At 48.2% G+C, this 18,087-nt stretch overlaps 1 protein-coding gene across 4 annotated transcripts in view; it reads left to right on the plus strand.

Annotated features, from left to right (window-relative positions):
• Positions 1–16,862, plus strand: part of LOC135920794 (cysteine-rich and transmembrane domain-containing protein 1-like) — a 23,660-nt gene extending 6,798 nt beyond the window's left edge. Inside the window, exons 1-3 of one of the 4 annotated variants that reach the window (XM_065455052.1) lie at positions 55–205; positions 8,886–9,067; positions 16,065–16,862. In XM_065455052.1, the coding sequence (XP_065311124.1) occupies positions 8,931–9,067; positions 16,065–16,161 (234 nt within the window). In that variant the 5' untranslated portion in view covers positions 55–205; positions 8,886–8,930 and the 3' untranslated portion in view covers positions 16,162–16,862. Of the gene's footprint in view, positions 1–54; positions 206–8,885; positions 9,068–16,064 lie in introns of those variants that run through there. The other 3 variants (XM_065455054.1, XM_065455053.1, XM_065455055.1) reach the window with 3 other exon arrangements.
• The last annotated feature ends 1,225 nt before the right edge of the window (positions 16,863–18,087 follow it).

Here is an 18,087-nt window from a genome sequence, read left to right on the forward strand (position 1 = left end):
CGAGAAGGAAAGAGAAAACGCCGTCACGCGTGAATCAGCTTCCCTCCCCTTTCACCCTCGCCGAAACTGCCCCATTGCCGAGCGCTGTGCCAGTCCGCGTGACGCCTCGCTAGCCCCTACCACCAAACGACTTTCCCGTCGCGGTACCGCGGCAGCATTTCTTCTAGGCGCTTGCGTCTGCAAACGGATAACCTTCGCGGCTTCGGTGAGTGCAGTTCTTCACCTTTTTACCGTGCGTATGTGTGCACCGTATGTCACAAACAAGTATAACGGGCCTTTCCGCGACCCGATTCATGTGGTTTAACGTCTTCAAGCAACACTTGGATTACGAGAGACGCTGTGTAGGAGTTCGGAGTGCTCATGATTGCAGTTATATGACGTGCGCCTATGGAGTACACGGGCGTGTATTTGCATTCTGCCTTCGTTAGAATGCCGCTACCACAACTTGGCATCTAGCCCGCAGCAGCAAAGCGGCAGAGTGCCGGAGCCAGCGCGGCAGGTACCCCTCTGACATGTGCAGTGCGGGCTAGATTTCAGTGAGGAAGAAACAATCTCTTTTCCACAGTTTTACGGCACGTTGCTCCCAAAGAAATAGTTTCCGTCCAGGTGGCCGGCCAGCTTGGAAAGTTTTGACCTCCGTGTCATCTGTTTTGCTCGCACCTTTCGCCTATTCTGGTGATGGCACGGTGACGTTGTGTTTTTCGTGTCGTGCTGCTCGACCAAAATAAGTTAAGGAACGTAAGCCGATTTCCCACGTAATGATTCTGGTTATTACTATGGAAATCAGTGCGCTCGTTTGGCTTCAAAACAATAGCCTACAGGCTTACATTTTATTGCCACTGGAACCAGCTGGTCACCCGTTTTAACGAAGGTTAGTTTCTCAGGGAGTGTACTACTGTTGCTTAGTGAAAATTATTTTTTGTTGCCAGATTGTGACCTCTTTAGAACAGACTTCTAGCTCATCTGCTGCGGGATAAATGTTTTCGCTTGCCGGGCTATAGGTACCGATATTTTGTCTTGCAGGCGAACGAACACTTGGCGACTCATTTTACTTGTCCTCGAAGCGTATATGTGGTCGGCCGACTCTTTTTCCTTCTTCGTTTTTTCCCTCAGAGGCTCAAATGACCTACCGGAATTTCTCGTTCGATGGCAGCGCCGTGCGCTCTTCAGGCAGGAAACAATATTTGACGGCAAAAAAAGGACAGTCGCAGTAAAAACAGCGACCTTACACGGATGCGTTTAGCATATACAATTTGAGGAGAGCCATGCGCGCCCATGTTTATAAAAGTTTCCTTCGGTTAAATCTAATTTTCATTTTTTTCAATTGATCCTTTCTTTGTTCTCCTGAAGTGTAGGCCAGACGTCTTGAACGGGCTCCGGACCGGCGTTGAAAAGACCTCGCCGAGCGCGTTTAATTCGCTTCGCACGCGCGGATAGATTACTGGGAAGGAGGGAAGGTGTTTTAATTCACTGCAACTATTGCGTTTTCGTTTAGCAGCAAGTAGTAAACTTTGCGATGGCTAGAGGAACTCCTGATACGGCCGTCGGCAGCGGGCACTTGAATGTGTTTATCGCGAGCAAAACGCGTTAATACTTGAAGCATAGGTGGATTAAGATCTATACGTGAAAAAATGTTCCAAAAGCTAGGGGAACTCATACTCCAACGTGTTGTTTTCACTATGTTGAGTAAAGCCAGTGAAAACAAGATGTTGAAGTATAAGATCTATACCCGGTACAATTTGCTGCAACAGAAGTTGTGCGCCGCATGGCGGAATTGACGGCATACTGCTCGACTTACGTGTCCAGCAGATAACGCTGAACTAACGCGTCAATAAATTTGTAGCTTGATTGTAATACATATAATTGCATGCCAGGAGCGCGATTGACCTCGCGGATCCCGTGGCATATCTGCTGCAGTATATTTAATTAGACACTTATCGTGTCGTGTGACACAAATGACGCATGCACGTTCGTTGAACAGCGTTTCCAGTTGGGCTCGTTGGTGGTTCATCGTGCAGGGAAACGATGCAGAAATTCGACAAAGACGCAGAGATGGCACAAGGACGTCACACATGGGATTTTTGTACTTTTAACGAAACGTTTATATTGCAGCTGGATATCTAGCTTATACTGATCGCGCAGCAATATATATATATACACACACGCAGATATATACTACTGCTCATGTCACGAATGCGCATGGGCGGTGGTTTCTAAGAACGTGAGCTCTTTCGCACAAGGCTGCAGATGCGCTGTTGACATAATTTATACCCGCATGTGCACTTTCGGCAGCCTCGATAATTTCTCTTGTAAGAACTGATTTCTAGAATAAAACTCCTACTGTATCTACTCTTCGTCTTTGTCGGATTTCTGGTGTTTGCATGTTATTTATGAATAGTTTCGTTCAATAAGTTATGTTGTTCGACAAAAACAAATATTCGTTACTTTTATGTCTCTGCTTATCATTGAAGTACTTTAAGAAGTCGCGCCATGCGAGCTCTTTGGTTCTGTTAATGAGGGCTGTTTCGCGACGATCGCCCAAACAGAAAATAAATAAAGACGCTCTGGATAAAAATCTCTGAAGGTGAGGTGATTGCAAGCATGTGGGCCGTGACCAGAGAACCAGGCAGTCGCACACACTTACTGTCCTTTGCGTCAAGCCGAAGCCGTTCAAAAAATTCAGTCGCATGTGCTCCGTAACAACAAAAAAAGTAAATAAAAGGAAGCAATCGAGGCCCGCCGCGCACTGTTCTTGAACTGTTCTCGTCTAATCTTCCCTTTTCCATCGGTACTTGCGAATTCGACCAGTGCGTTGACACAGGTTTATGACGTTTCAGCCTTCAATCACTACTGACCTCGCGTACTTCGAAAGTTTCTCAGCTGGCTCTAATGTGTTGACTCGATGCGTTTCTCCTCAGAGCGGATGTCGCGAGGGGAGAAATTCTCTGGACGTCCGCCAGCGCGTGGGAACGCTCCTTTTATCTTTAGACCGGACCGGGCCGAGCTCTGGTTGTGCGCGGTGCTTTCCTCTCCGAAAATGACATAACCGCCGGGCGTAGAACTTGTCGGCATTCTCGCGGCGGATATGTGCACGTTGCGACATGTCTGGCCCCGGAGACGCCGTTTCTGCTCGGGATGTGCCGTCCCCGCAGAATCGCGCCACGTAAAGCCAGGTGCGCCCAGCGACTCTCTAGGTCGTTCCAGCAACGGAGCTACACTTTGCATACAAGGAGTGCACGGCGCCTGCGACGCGCGATGGCGTCCTTGCTGCAGATCTTTTTTTTTCCTCGTCGCTGTGTGGGATGCTGCCGAGGCGAATAGCTAGAAAAGGAATAGTCGGCTCTTTTCCTGCAAGATTGCTTGCGATTCTGCTGCGGTGCGTGTGTGGCCGCTTGGTAGAGAGTCGCCGCCGGCGTGCCTGCTTTTCGCCCGCTTCAGCCGCCGACCTTGTTTTTCTTTTTCGCCGGATTTCTTCTTCGTTGGCGGGCGACTTCCCGTACGGGTGACCAGGTGCGCGAGCGCAGAAATACACGGGGATAAAAATATGTCGGGGATTCTTTCAAACCGCATTTGAGTCAATCAAAAGCCGTTATCATATATTATCGTATGCCGTTATCATCGGAATTTCTTTATTCCGATTTTCGTCCCTCTTGTTTGAAATAGAAACTTTTCTTTGGTAACTCTAGTAACCTTTGTGTGACTTAAATTGTGACGAACGAGAAGAAAGGGAATTAACCGAGGGGCCCGATTTTCATTGGTCATATGATAAGAAGCCGACAAACACTGACACCAAGGACAACATAGGACAAACTACTTGTGCTTAATGATATAAAGAAATGATAAATTAATGTAAACGAAAGTGGATGAAAAAACAACTTGCCGCAGGTGGGGAAATATCGATTGATGGCAGGGTATCCAATGTGTTCCGTGATCAATTTTGACAACGGATATCTAAAAGACGTGTTCGCCTCAAGATACAATAGTAAAGGGACATACCTCGAGTGCAGGCTTGTTGCAAATGTTGCGCAAAAAAAAGAAAAATTAAATACCACCCATTTCTTCTGTCCGAACAATTGACATCTCACGTATTCTGCGTCCGTTTTCGCTGTGAAACAATTGGCTGAGCTCCGGCAAGACTTCTCTCTACGCGCACGTGAACGATGGAAACGCTCGTTATTACATTTATTTGCCTTTTTCGCGAGTAGTCGCATTTTTACGAGATGTAGGTACGAAACCGCGTGTGTCGTCAGTACGTCGAACGCATGCCGGCAAGTTCCTGTTGTTTACACTTGTAGTTATCCTTCAGAGTATTTCCAGGCGCATCAATCATACACCAGCCGGAAAAGGCGCGCACCACTCCCGCATCGCCCGTTCATATATCGCTGGCGCTTAATTGAGCGAGATATTTTCGGCCTTCATGGCGTCACCAACAGCTTCTGCCTTCAGTCTGTCTAGTACAAGTCAGAAATCTGTCGCGCCGCGCATTGCTCCCCGATTGACCTCACTTGGGCTGCGGACAGCACCAGCAGCTGTAACCGCGCCCTGTGCCGATTCAGCGCCACGCTCCAAGCGCTGTGCTGTCGCCGTGTTGCAGCAGCCTTGGTCGCGGCGCGCATGCGTGTTTCGGGGGGATGCAGCGCAGTCGGCGGTTCCGGTGCGCGGGTGCTGTAGGTGCAGCTGCGCAGACAGCACGCGACCGTGACGGGGAGGCCCATTGTTTTGTGGCAGCCCGACCTGAAAACGGAAATTAACGCCAGAAAAATAAAATTAACGGCACTGATACATACAGCTCGCTAGAGTAAAAACAAGCGACTCGGAACTTGTTATCGCGCTCATCGATACGTCTATAGATAGCTGTAGGGACTAGTGAGGGGGGGGGGGGGGGGGGTTGCATGCTTGTTATGATCGCCGGTGTCCCGAACGATAGTGGGTTTTCTAGCGGGGTTTTGGGTCTATCCACGATATCAGAGTCAGCGAGCACGCCCCAACGTCTGCGCGTGTCTCTAACGATGCCAACGCGGTAAATTTTGTCGTTTTCTATGTGCGGTGATTTGATGCACGGATGCAGGATATTTCCACGTGAACTTGTTTATCGGGCGACCACGGTTCACCGCCTAACAAATGCTATCGCACAGCGCAAGACGCGCCTGCATGTATCGTAAGTTTCTGGAATGTTATCGATGGTTCTTTCCGATGTCTGCTGTCGCCGAACTTTGTGTAATCTGATTGCATGTATGCGCGACGGGAATGGAGGAGAGAGAGAGAAAACAAGGATAGGAAAGGCAGGGAGGTCAACCAGAACAGCATTCGGTTTGCTACCCTACACTGGGGGCGGGCCAATGGGGAATAGAAAGAGGAAGAAAGGGAGAGAGTAAGCACTGAGTACGTGTTGGAGGGACACCATACACACGGACTCTATAAACGGTCTCTTAAGCCGGTGCACTTCAAGTACTGCACTAGTGCACGAATCGCTTTTCGAGCCAGTGACGGGTGTGGCCACGGTCCGAGTATCTTTGACTCGGTGAACGGTCTCGAGTCCAGTCGGCGTAAAGCTGCCCGCAGAAAGAGGCGTTGGACATCGTAGCGAGGTCAGGTACACAATAGGTGCTCCATGGTCTCCTCGCACCCACAGGAGTCGCACATCGGGCTCTCGGCCATTCCCATATGGTAGGAGTATGCGTTCGTGAACGGCACTCCCAGCCACAAGCGACACAACAAGGTTGTTTCGCCGCGGGAAAGGCTAGATGGCAGTTGTAGCCGTAGCGTGGGGTCCAGTTTACGTAATGTGCAATTGAAGGCACTTGAAATCCAGAGATCTTGTGACTTCTTGCGTGCAAGGAGGCGAAGTTCTCTGGTAGCGTCCGACTTCGCCAAAGATGCCCGCATGTCTTCCAGAAAGTTGTGTGGAGTATAACTTTCTGGAAGACATGCGGGCACCAGCGATTACTATGGAACGTTCGATGGCTCATGCATAAAAGCTGACGCGCTTGACCCACTGATCAGATTTTCGACGATCGCCAGCTGTGCTCGCCGCTATTGTTGTGCTTTGAGTGTAACTTCCTTTTACTAAAAAATACGTTGAGTTTCTCAAGAGGACACTCACCAGTACCAAGTTGGCTGCATTCTCGTAACTCACACGCAGATTTTTTAAAGCTTGGCCCGGGGACTTAGCTGAAAAACCCTGTATGAATCGCTTGCTACATTGTGTACACTTGGTGACAACGAAAACGGTGCCCCTGTATAGAGTCCGCGTTACGCAGCTCGGCAGCTGCAGCGCTGTCGTCTCTGCAGCATTGACGTCGCACAGCAACCGCGGGTGGTTTTATTCGGCGCTGTATAGAGGCAGCTGCCGTCACTCTGAGGCCAGACGCTCGGCTTAGGGTTTGAACTGAGGCCTGTTTAGATTCTTGGGATTTTTATTGCGCTTTGTTTTGCGAGTTCTGTGCGATGCCATCCGCCGAACGCCCCTCATTACATGGAACGTGGTAAGAACTCAGGACAGACATCTCCATAGAAGTTTGCTGACGTGACAAGTCTGAGCACATGTTAGTTAAGGCTGAAACATGCCTGCCGGCGAGTTCATCTAACTCGAACATTAAATATCTGGGGAAATAAAATGCCAGGGGCGAACCGTAATAATGAGCGTTTGAATTCAAGCTTTCAAACATTAAAGCATGCGCTACTTGATCTTCACGAGCACTTGCGCTGCTGTACACTCTAAGACAAGTTTACACCCTTTGAGTCCTATCTTGCCACACAACAATAAACGTCATCTGTCTTGTCCGCATTTCTGTTCTTTAACCCTGCGAGCCCGGTACTTCCCAGTAACGAACGGCATGCGCGTTATCAGCATGACATAGCATTGCCGACAGGAAGTAGCGGGCGCGGCGTTTTCAATAAAGGAAACTCAAGCAAGGCAGATGACGATTATCATTGTGTGGCAGATATACACGTAAGCTTTTTTTAGTGTACTGTTTATCTGCGCGGACGCAATTTATAGGTGTAAACTTCGAAAAAATTTAGTCAGTCGGCAAAATAGTTTTAAAGGCATGGTTTACGGATTTGTAGCTGTATCTGCACAGTTGACGCCTATCGGAATTTGCGGCAGGCACATTTTGTAGAGTTTTCCTAATGATGGCCGTGCTTTGGGGTATCGGGAATGAAGTTTGCGCTCGAAGTTTGCACCCACCTATGCGTCACATGCATGTGACGCATAGGTGGGTGGACAGCAAGCAAAGCCATACCACAATGTGCCGAAGGTGGTAATGGAAAATTTTTGAAACAATGGAGGGAACGGGCTCGCGTAGGCTAAAGGGTTCTTAACGGGGCCTGAAAAAGTTTGCGTTAGTGATTGTGCCCATGCGCAGTACCCAAACTATAGAAAAGGGCTGATAGTGTCTGCTGGCTTTGGGCTTGCCATAGTTATAAAGCATCCCTAATGCCTGCATGGTATAAAAACAGCGCAAAGGACGCAACAAGGAAAGAAAATGACAGCCCAGCGCTGTCCTGTAATTTCATTCTTGTTTCTTTCTTTGGCCTATTCTTGACTTGCCATCATGCTCAAGTTTAGACACTATTGCACTAACGGTTTGTAACAGCCTGACCAGACAAAGCGCATTCCCCAGAACTTACTTAATTTCTTTACTTTCCTTCCTTTCTTTTGTTTTCTATGTATGGTTCATAACGTTCGCTCTTTAGAAAACTCCCCAATTTGCCTTGGCTAACGACCGTGGTCAACGTTGTTATTGCCTGCTTAGACTTCACCCATTTGTGTCCATCTGGTCGAATAGCACAGAAGTTATTAACGTACATTATGTACCTCTCTCTCTCTTATATATATATATATATATATATATATATATATATATATATATATATAAGAGAGAGAGAGGTACATAATGTACGTTAATACGGAAATATATATATATATATATACACACACTCACTCCTTCTCTAGCGTTTATGTTAGCTACACTTTTACAACCCTCTGGGTAGAGCAGCTCCGTAACTAAAGTGCCGATATGTGACTTGCCTAAACACGTGCAAGGGTGAAGCCCCAATCTGGCCCAGAGCAATATTTTGGGCTTCGATGTGCGCGCTTCTTTCTTGGCACCGGCTTCTGAGGTCGCACCCTTAGTCGCCTATGGTCCATCGAAGTCACAATCTTCTGCCTTCGGTTTACCGTGAATACTTGGCACTAGGCGTCCTAATACTTGCCCGTTTGTTCAAGAAAGCAAATCAAATCGGCGACGAAAACAAAACAAAACAGCTGCCACTAAGGCCGTATTCGCATGGTTGTTCGAGAACTCCGGCAGCGCTGCAAAAGTAGTGTAGGTAGTACGGCGCGAAAACTGAGCTGCATTGGAGAATAAGCGGCCTCGAATGGCGATAATTAATCATATTATTGCTATTATACGTTGTTTTTACCATAGAGCTTTAATGCGGTCTTAGATGGGCTTTACAGCGCTGCTGGTACGAGTCGGAGGGATCGGTCGAAGATGCCATAAATATAAACACGAACATAAACACGAATTCTGTTCACCGATAGAATGACGCGTGGCGGGCGCCAAGCGTCATCCAGTCATCCAAGCGTTCGTAGTTAAAGGCTGCGTAAAGACGAACGGAGAGCAGAACGAAAACAACAAAGGAACAAACAAATAAACGCTAGCCTCACGGCTACGCGTAGGCGCCCACTGTTGCCTTGTGGCTCTCAAAGATATAATAGAGACAGAGGAAGAGAGAGAAACAGCAAAGAAAAAAAAGCAAACCTGGGAGGCGGGATTCCCCGCAGTTAATACAAGCGTGGTAATCTATTCTCTTTTCACATTGCGCACCAGCGTTAGCGGCGAAGGATGACGCGACGCGCGCCTTGTTCTCTGACGCAGTCAGAGAGCACAGTCGGTGAGTGAGCCTCCGAGACCTGCCTGGTGATGAGCTACCCCCAGCAGAACCCCTACTACCAGCCGCCACAGCCGGGTTTCCAGATGCCCCCGCAGGGCGGCTATTACCCGCCTCCCCAGCAGCCGGCGCCCTACTACCCACCGCCGCAGCCACAGGCCACCACCGTGTGAGTATACTCTCACCCTGCTAGATTTCATTTTGTTGCTGTATACTCATTACAGGAACGCTCAAGATGCGATCGTGTCAACGGCGCATGCGCGGCACGCGTTGCGAGGGTTAGGCCTCCAGAGAGGTGCAGTGCGTTTGGCTGCAAAAGAGACGAAGCCAAATGGACGCACGGTCCGCTCAGTCGGCTCTGCAGCGAAGGCGGGACAGCGTTCTAGCTTCTGCTGCTGGCATGGGCGTTGTACACTCAGCGTAGCTGTGTGCGGAACGGGCATGAAACGTTAACAGATCTATTTAATCATTTCATTGCATGCTGACAAAACCCCGACGGTTTTCCGTCGGTCTCATCTCGTGCGCCATCAAGGCGCGGCAACGTGTAACGTCGCTTCCGGCGTTCCTCATCGCACCAGCGTTGTGACGTATCTGCAAGAGCGCTGTTCCTGCTGCAGAACAGCAATTGTCTCGCCTCGCGCCCTCCGCTCACTGTTAGAACACTAAGCGAAAAGGTCGAGCGCAACGCTAGTCCTGGCTGTCCCTTTCAATACTTCGCCTTCGGGGGAAACTGCCACTTCTTTAATGCATAACTTTGCTGATTGTGCGACCCAGCCGTCATCAGAAAGCCGTGGCAGAAAGGCTGTGGCAGTGAAAGGGCACACAGATTGCGTAATCTCTTTCTAACTTAAAAGTAAAGTGGCCACGGTGAGGATCCTCTGTCATAGCGCCACTGCTACCACTGCGCAATCGAACACGCTAACCCCCCCTCCCCCCTCCCTCCCCCCCTTATTTCCTCGACCTGCGAACGCTGTCGCCAGAGCCTATGGTCGACGACTACGACATCCTCGGAGAGTATGAGGTGGCGTTCGCCTACGAACCCGGTGAAGAAATGTAGTGTCAACACTGTGGTGCCGCTCGGCAGAGTAGTGTCATCGCTTGGCAAAATGGTGTCATCGTGCTGAAAAGTAGTGTCATCGAGAAAGAACTCAACGCAATGTGCATGAAGCCCTACTGCAGTGAGAACTTCGCAAATAAAACTCAGCTGAGTGATCGCAATAATGTCAGTTTGTCGTCTTGCGTTGTTGCGACCTCATAAGCAGCAACATTACACTGGGAAACACGACGCGGCAGCACTAAACTCGGCAACATTTCGCCGCAACACATGAAGTCAGCGACAAGTAATGTTCACGCATTCACACATAAGAATTGCTTAGGTCCCCACATAGTCAACTTTTTTTTTGGACGACGGCAGGTGCTACACAGTATAGAAACGTTGTTGACAGCACTTATCATTGTGGCTCAATATATCAGACGGTCGAATTTTTCTGCTGTAATTGCAAACGGCTGGGACAAGGTTACGCGCTCGATTGCTCTTAGAGGACGAAGGAAGTAGCGACTAGTCCGTGCGAAAGTTGGGCCTCAGAAAGCGTTTAATTTCCCGGTAGTTTGCGGCCATCGCCAGTGATACCGTACTGTAGGTTGTTCGCGTGTACTATGCGAACAGGCTGGAAATCTGTATACCTGGCTGCGCGCTCTAGCTGCGAATATATTCAGTTTTTCTCAGAACCCACAGTTCATAAAATTTCGCCGCCGACTGTATGGCCACTAGTTGTACAACACTGGTCTGGTATTACTGTTTGTTACTAAACCTCTGAGCGGGAACACGTCCTATTTCACGGATGTCTCTAAAAATCAAACGTGCTCTATAACCGCGTCGAGCTGCATAGGGATACTAACGCCTAAGGCAGTGTTAATTAAGGCGCAAACACATGCATGCAACATATTTTGAATGCATTTTCGACGTAGGCGTCGCCTGTGTTTGGAAGGTCCTTATAACGAAGTGTCCACCTCTCTTTCCGCTTTTCACTTTTATCTTCACTTAAGAAAGAAAAAGCAAAGAAATAGAACAGTTCGGTGGCCGCACGGGAATACACTTCCGCCCAGATTACAGCGTAGTTATAGCGCGGCATAAATTGGGGGTGTTCTTTCCGTGATGGCGATGCTGAAAAAAAAAGAAAACCATACGAAATACCGTTCATGGGGTTACGGCGCCGGAGCGCCATGGCCTTCATTTGCTCGGTTAAGCATGCGTACTGGAAGTTGTATATAGTTTCGCGGTGAACAAAATAGCGGCAGGACAAGACTGACTCCGCACAGGCGACAAAAGAAGAAAAAAGCGTGTCAAAGGCGCTAGAACTTTGCAAGCGGTTCAAGCGCGTGACACCTGGTTGACATTATGCACAAGGGGAGCAGAAGAAGAGTACACGCGTAGCGCTGAGGCCATCCTCGTTAACGAAGCTTGTTAGCGCGACACTGGTGCTCCAATCTTCGTGAATACTGAAAGACAAAAAGAAAAAAAAAGCTAACAAGCTTGAGAGGCGTAGTCGACGGCTAATGCTACACTTTATGCGTTGTTCTCATTTAACCTGTACACAGTCGTTCATTAGAATGTTGGGATTCTTTTAACTAGCAACGCTGGGATGCGGTCGTGTTGTTAACGTTAAATTTTCTTGTGCGTCGCTCTAAGGAAGCGGATGACATTCTGGCGGAACCGTTTGGGCCAATTTACTCTCGCCGGAGAGAAATATTGAGTGGGTAGGCACCATCGTGGCGTTATGAGATGACGTTGCTGGCGCTGGAAGAAGCTTCCACTTTTCCGATTTTTTAAAGGGAAGCTTTATTTGCCTCTTCCTTCGACTTTTCCACTGTTGCTGCTGCTGCTGTCTTGCACGCCGCTTCGGGGGGTGGTTCAGAGTGTGTATATACATGGAAGGAGCGTGGAAGAGATGAAAGGCGACGCGAGAAACGCGTTTGGACCTCTACATCGCGTCGCAAGTGCACAATGCCCTCTGGAGCTGCCTAGACGTCACCACATTAGGCAGCTGTAATTATCCGTCACCACCCGCAAAAGCATTGCAGAAAATGATGCACACCTTTCCATGAACCAGAGGGAAGGCAGTGTCCAGAGGGAGGTAGGTACAATGGAAGAGAGGATGAGAGAGAGGAGGCAAAGAATGGGTAGAGCCGACTCAGACAGCCTTGCAACCTTTCGTTTGCAGTTCCCATACAGGGGGAGAGGACGGAGAAGGAAAATGTGACGTGAAATTTAGGTGCACGTTAAAGAACCCCGGAATGTAAAAATTAGACAGCTTTAGTCTAACGTTAGCGTAATCGTAAGGTTATGGGAAATAGCGTTAGCATTGCACAAACGATCTTTGCAGAAAGCGAGTTTTAGTATAGCGTGATAGCGTAGTTTCGTGTGTGCGCCCGGAAAGTGCGAGAGGCAGCACAGTGGAAGCGGGAGCGCGTTGCATTTGTACTTTCCATGTCCACCGATCCGCGGCGAGATCGGTATAAGCAGTACAGGCTGTCGACAATAGCCTCCGAGATTCTTCCGATCTGAGAGGCCATATGCCGTCGCGCCTATTTCCCGACTTCGCCGATAGTAGGTGCTGGCACCTTTGAGGTTTCTCTCATTAGGCCTCGACGCGTTCGAAACGAGGAGCGATCTCGAAAACTCCATAAGGTTATCCATAATACTCTGTCGTCGAAGCGGCCTGAGACTAAAGGCGCGTATATAGTCCCACGTAACGTGAACACACACACACACACACACACACACACACACACACACACACACACACACACACACACACACACACACACACACACACGCACACGCACACGCGCGCGCGCGCTACGTCACGTTGGAGAGAACAACGCCTACAGTTCGACGCACTGGCGCAGCCAACGTAACAGGACGCGACCAACGCGCTCCAACGTGCACGATGTCGAGATGGCTCTTGCTCCATCCGCGTGTTGGTTGCGCCGACTGCGCCGTCCCACAATGCATTGCATGCGGTTTGGGGATCGTTCTGCGCATGCTCAAAGAGGGCAGGCATTTCGGCTGGCGCAGCGCAGGTGGTGTAGCGTGATTGGCCGCAAGCGACGCTCGCCCGCGCGCCGACAACGCCGTTTACACAGTTATTTCCTAGGAACGAAGTGGATTCTACAAAAGCAACGCCAAATTCAGTTCGAAGCGGGCGGCGGGGAACGCCGCCATGTTTTACGTAAACTGTGTAAAGCACGTAGAATGGTAACGTTAAATCTGAGGAATAGCATGCGTACGCTAAACGCTATATGGGTCGTTTAGCGTTCTGCGCATGCGCATTTCGATTCCGCTATTCCGCTAAGCCCGTTGTTATGCTAAACACGCTCAATTAAAAACTGTCTATTAATCCGCCACTACGGTGTGCTTCATAATCCGATTGTGGTTTTGCCACGTACAGCCCCATAATCCAATTAAAGTTTAATACTTCTGCCACGATGCGATGTTCATGTGAGGCAATGATAATGTTTAACCCGATCAGAGATTATGAATAATGGCGCACAACAACGCCTGAAGCAAATATCTGCCTGTGTGTTCCGTGTACTACCCAGGCAAACAGTGGTGCACGCAAGGTAACGTTTAACATCAACTCGGGACTCTCGTATTGGACTCGACGCTGAAGAAATTAAGAATTCGCTGTCAGCACCGCTAATTATCGCCCACCACAGCAAACAGCACAGAAAGCTTCGCGTACATTGATTCCCACAGTGCGTGGAATCGGCATAACATGTATGAAGAAGAGCAAGATAAATGTACCGCGTTGTAAACAGATATTTGCCATCTGTTGTATGTTCGTTTCATTTTTGTCTAGTCAGAATCAGTGAAGAATATACGCAATAGAGGAAAGTTTTAGGTGCATTATACCCACGCACCACCGATTCTCTTCTAAGGTTGCTAGCCCGAGAGAGATACTTAGTGAAATTCATGTTGCCAGTTTATATTTGTGCAAGTGGAAAAGGACGCGACGCTCCTCTCCTTGTGGAAAGTTGCGCGTTCGCTTGGAGTGAACCTCAGGATGTAAAGAGAGAGCGTATGTATGTGTTCCGCTTGTGAAGCTTACTTAGGGAGCCACACTTAGCCCGATCTCCCTTCACTTTACCCGCTTCCCCGAAATAGGCCTCGAGCCGTCATTTAAGTATGATTGTTTTTCTCTTTCTGTTCCTTTTTCCCCCACATGCCTGAGACGCCGTTTGTCGCTGCTTTGTACTTTTTTGTTGCCACGGTTTCTCGCGACGACTGACATTTTAATACGCGTGAAACAGTTTTATCGTCACCTATAAAAAAAAAAACGCCACCGAAAGGCGATGTTTTAGAATACCACGAGATAGTGCAATCCAGCGTGCAGCTTGAACATAAACTGCTACACGACGTTATACCTCTAGCTGTGTGTTCGGGTAACCAAAAAGCAGATTTTACATATGAGTGAACTTAAGAATACGATCACTTTGTGTGACTACATGGTTATGCTACTGCAGGTCCTAATAACGTCGCTATATTGGTGGAAACAGTGAGCTTATCACGATGTCAACAAACTAACGTGTAGCGATATCTGAGTTTATAATGATCGCTTTTTTTTTTCAACTGCCCGGATGTTATGTACTGTTTAAGGACGATTTCTTCTGTATGCATGAACTGTGCATGAACTGCCTGTAGACTGCCTATACGACAAGACACTTTGATCGAACTGTCGTTTCTACGATATCCGAAGTTTATGTATGGATAACACGAAAATCTGTACGCCGGCAAAGTAATCTTACGGTGACTTCAAACTTTTCATTTCTAAAGAAGTACATCAGCGCCTTGGGAAAGGCCGTGATGGCGGTAAAATGGTCAACCAATTATACTTAATTAGACCTTATGTGTGCCATGTCTATGTGACTCAGATCTGTTTGAGTCGTACAAGCATGGTGGCCTCCAGTCTAAGACAGAAGGACGCACGAAACAAGCCCATTTACATCGTTCACGGAAGATGCCATTTTTTTTTCTCACACAAAATTAGAACACGCGCTGTTGTAGACATTTTAGTGTGATCCTTCCACAACTACCCACCAGTGATCGTTCATACATAGAGCTTGTAGAAAAATAGGACGAAAAACTCCCGGTTAACAGACACCGCTTGCCGCTTTCATTTCTCTGTGAACCAAGGTGACGTCCATCAGTGGCCATCAGAGTTTTCGTTTGCGAGTTGCTTGCTTTAACATAACGTCGATTGAAAACACAAAAGAGCTCTTTATGAACGTAAACAGAAGGTAAACTTACGGTGGTGACTCTGACGTTTGTCGGCATACTCTAACAAATTTTGCACACTTGTTCCATGGGTAACACCCCTGGCTTTAAGGCTATAATTTTTTTTTATTGAACACGACAGCGAGTTCTGGCGACATTTACAAGAGAAAATATGCAGTTGAAAACTGTGTAATAATTCTGACCACCTTGGACACAGAGAAATATCTGACAATAGAATTTGATAGGGACAGTTTTGAAAATTTATTTAATGCAGTTTTCCTGTCGCCTGTCGCTGCTGCCATAATTTTTACTTGCCACAAGATGTCTGCAAACAAGAAAGCTTAATTGGTCGTCACCGACGATTCGATCTTACCCCTTAAACGTGAGGGTGTTAGCGATGGGACAACGAAACACCCCTTATAGACTCGTAAAGGTATAAAAATGTTTAGTATGTATCCTCTGGTCGATAGTGCAGACAAAGGACAAAGGCTAGAAGTGGACAGCACTGGTGCGGTCTACAGTCATTTATCCGTGTTTCCGCTGTTTACCGTATTAAGTCCGCGTACCAATAAGCCCCGCTAGCAGCCATTCTGAATTTTGCGTTGGTATTCATTAAATATTAAATCGAACTAAAATAAAACAGATATACGAGTACTACAGTGATATCTGCTTTGGTAAAAAAAAGAGGACGGACACTATACGGTAAGTATACACAATATCAGTCTCCTTTGGTAAATCGGAAGGCAGATAAAGCAACAGCAGTCTAGAAGGCTACCTTAAATAGCCTTCCAGACTGCTTAAACAAAAAAAAAAAAGGTGGGCACGATAGAACAATCGTCAAAAGAGCCCTATATCCATTTTCACGCGTGCAATTGTTCTTTCCTCGCAGGGTCGTACACGAAAAGAAGAAGGATGACGACTGCTGGAAGAACTGCTGCCTCTGCACGCTTTGCATGGCACTGTGCTGTTGGTGTTGCAGTGACTGAAGCCGAGGATCCGGCTGGCTCCACCGGGATCGAACGGGAGGGACGCAGGAAAAGCACGCTGCGAGGGGCGCTCGCGTCACAGCGCGGATGGAGTTGCTGCGTAGGCGGCTTCCTAAAGGGAGCCTGCACAGTAACTCTAAGCGCGAATGGCGGAAGGCTGGCATGGACTTCACTCGGGGTACGGTACCGCCGCCACGCTGGCGTCTGATCACCATTGCGTCGCGGAAGTCGGTGCAATGACGGTGGAACGACGGGCGAGGGCGGCGGCTTCACTTCCCCGCGGCGCTCTTCCTTGTACACGGCGCGTCGAGCGAGTCAGTGCGTGCGCGTCCGCCCCGCCTTTCCTCTGCGTTCTGACCGAGAGCACCGAAGGTGACGCACCTGGCTATTATTCGCTCGCGTGACAGCAACTTGAATACGGGAAATAGCGTCCCGGCGCTGTCGCCATGCGCGGATGGATGCTCGAACTTCTGCATCTATCAGACGCTCGAGATATCTAGCGAGGTTCCCAGCCCGTGTGACCGTCCAGTGGCACGCCAAAATAAGGGGATACTGATTAGGTCTACAGTTTTTCTACGTAAGATGTACTGCGGGGGTTTTTATATTTCACGTCACACGTAGCGTTGCTGCCTTATACATGTCGTACTTTTTTATCATGTACATACGGAATAATGTGTATAAACGGCGATAGACTTACGTCACTGGCTGGTTTGATGGTGTCATCTTTTTTGGGATGTGTTCCAAAAGAATGTTCTTCTGGAACAGTACACGGCGCTGTGTGCTTTAATGACGTTGGAAACTTAACCCACACACGTTATGCTTTGAAATTAATTCGTTGCTTATCGCGCTCGCATGTGCCCTGGATATTTAGTTGAGACAGTGTCCGAGGCTGTTCAAAGCTATTTCTATTCTGTCATTAGTAGATATATTCATGCCACTGATATATCAAGAAGCTGTCTTCAGACGGAAACAAAACATCTATACTTTGACATGTAGACATTATGGTCCACCCATAAAGAAAAAGCCTACGCACTAGTAAAGCAGAGATATCGAAATATTTCTTCAACTCTATCCACAACATGTGGCTGATATGTGCTTAGGACAGACATTTTTGCATATATAAATCGAAAACAAAAAAAATTTGGAGGACGCTTAATCTTCGCTTTTAAGAGCGGAACTTGACAGCATTCAAATATTCCTGACTGCTTCTCAAGCTTCCCGGCAACTGCAGCGTGTATAACCGTAATGTTTACCGGGAAACGCTCGCGCCGAACGCTATGCACGAAGGTGGGCTTTCTGGTAGAAACGCGGCCTCTTGAATGGGCCGCGACGTGGCGGAGGCGAACGCCATCTGGAAGTGTTTCAACGAAGCGGGCGCGCTGCTTTGTGGACTCCGAGATATTTACGCGCCGGCGTGCGCAAATGGCGGACGCGATCTGCGATTTATTCATTGTAGAAACGCTGGAAAAGTGGTTTGTTTGAGTTTTCGCGTAACAGAATTATGTTTTCTCGTGTATTCAAATTACACTCCGAGAACTGTCATCTCTGTAGGTTGTGTGTAAGTTGTAGTTTATGATTTTTCCGCGTATTTTAGCTTGAGAAATTCAATTCAATTCAGTCACTTTCTTGCGCCACGTGGAAGGTCTGGGTATACGTGGTTCGAAAATATTTTTGGCGGAAGATGTCCGACGCCCGACGTGGGGCGCCGACACCGGATTTTTTGCGGTGCGGGCTCCTTAACGCTGTCGCGTTAAAACGTCGCGTTAGAACTGCTAGATACGTTTACGAGACCTACGTGCTCGGTTGTCCGACCTCTGTCAACCGAACGCCGTAGAGGTGGCATAATCGTATGTTGCATAGTGTTTTTTTTCCCTTTTAGAGCTGCTTCGCTAATGGTAGCTGGGGAACCCTGGAACATAACGTACA

Source organism: Dermacentor albipictus, chromosome 1, assembly GCF_038994185.2.
Source record: "Dermacentor albipictus isolate Rhodes 1998 colony chromosome 1, USDA_Dalb.pri_finalv2, whole genome shotgun sequence".
NCBI classification, from domain to species: Eukaryota; Metazoa; Arthropoda; class Arachnida; order Ixodida; family Ixodidae; genus Dermacentor; species Dermacentor albipictus.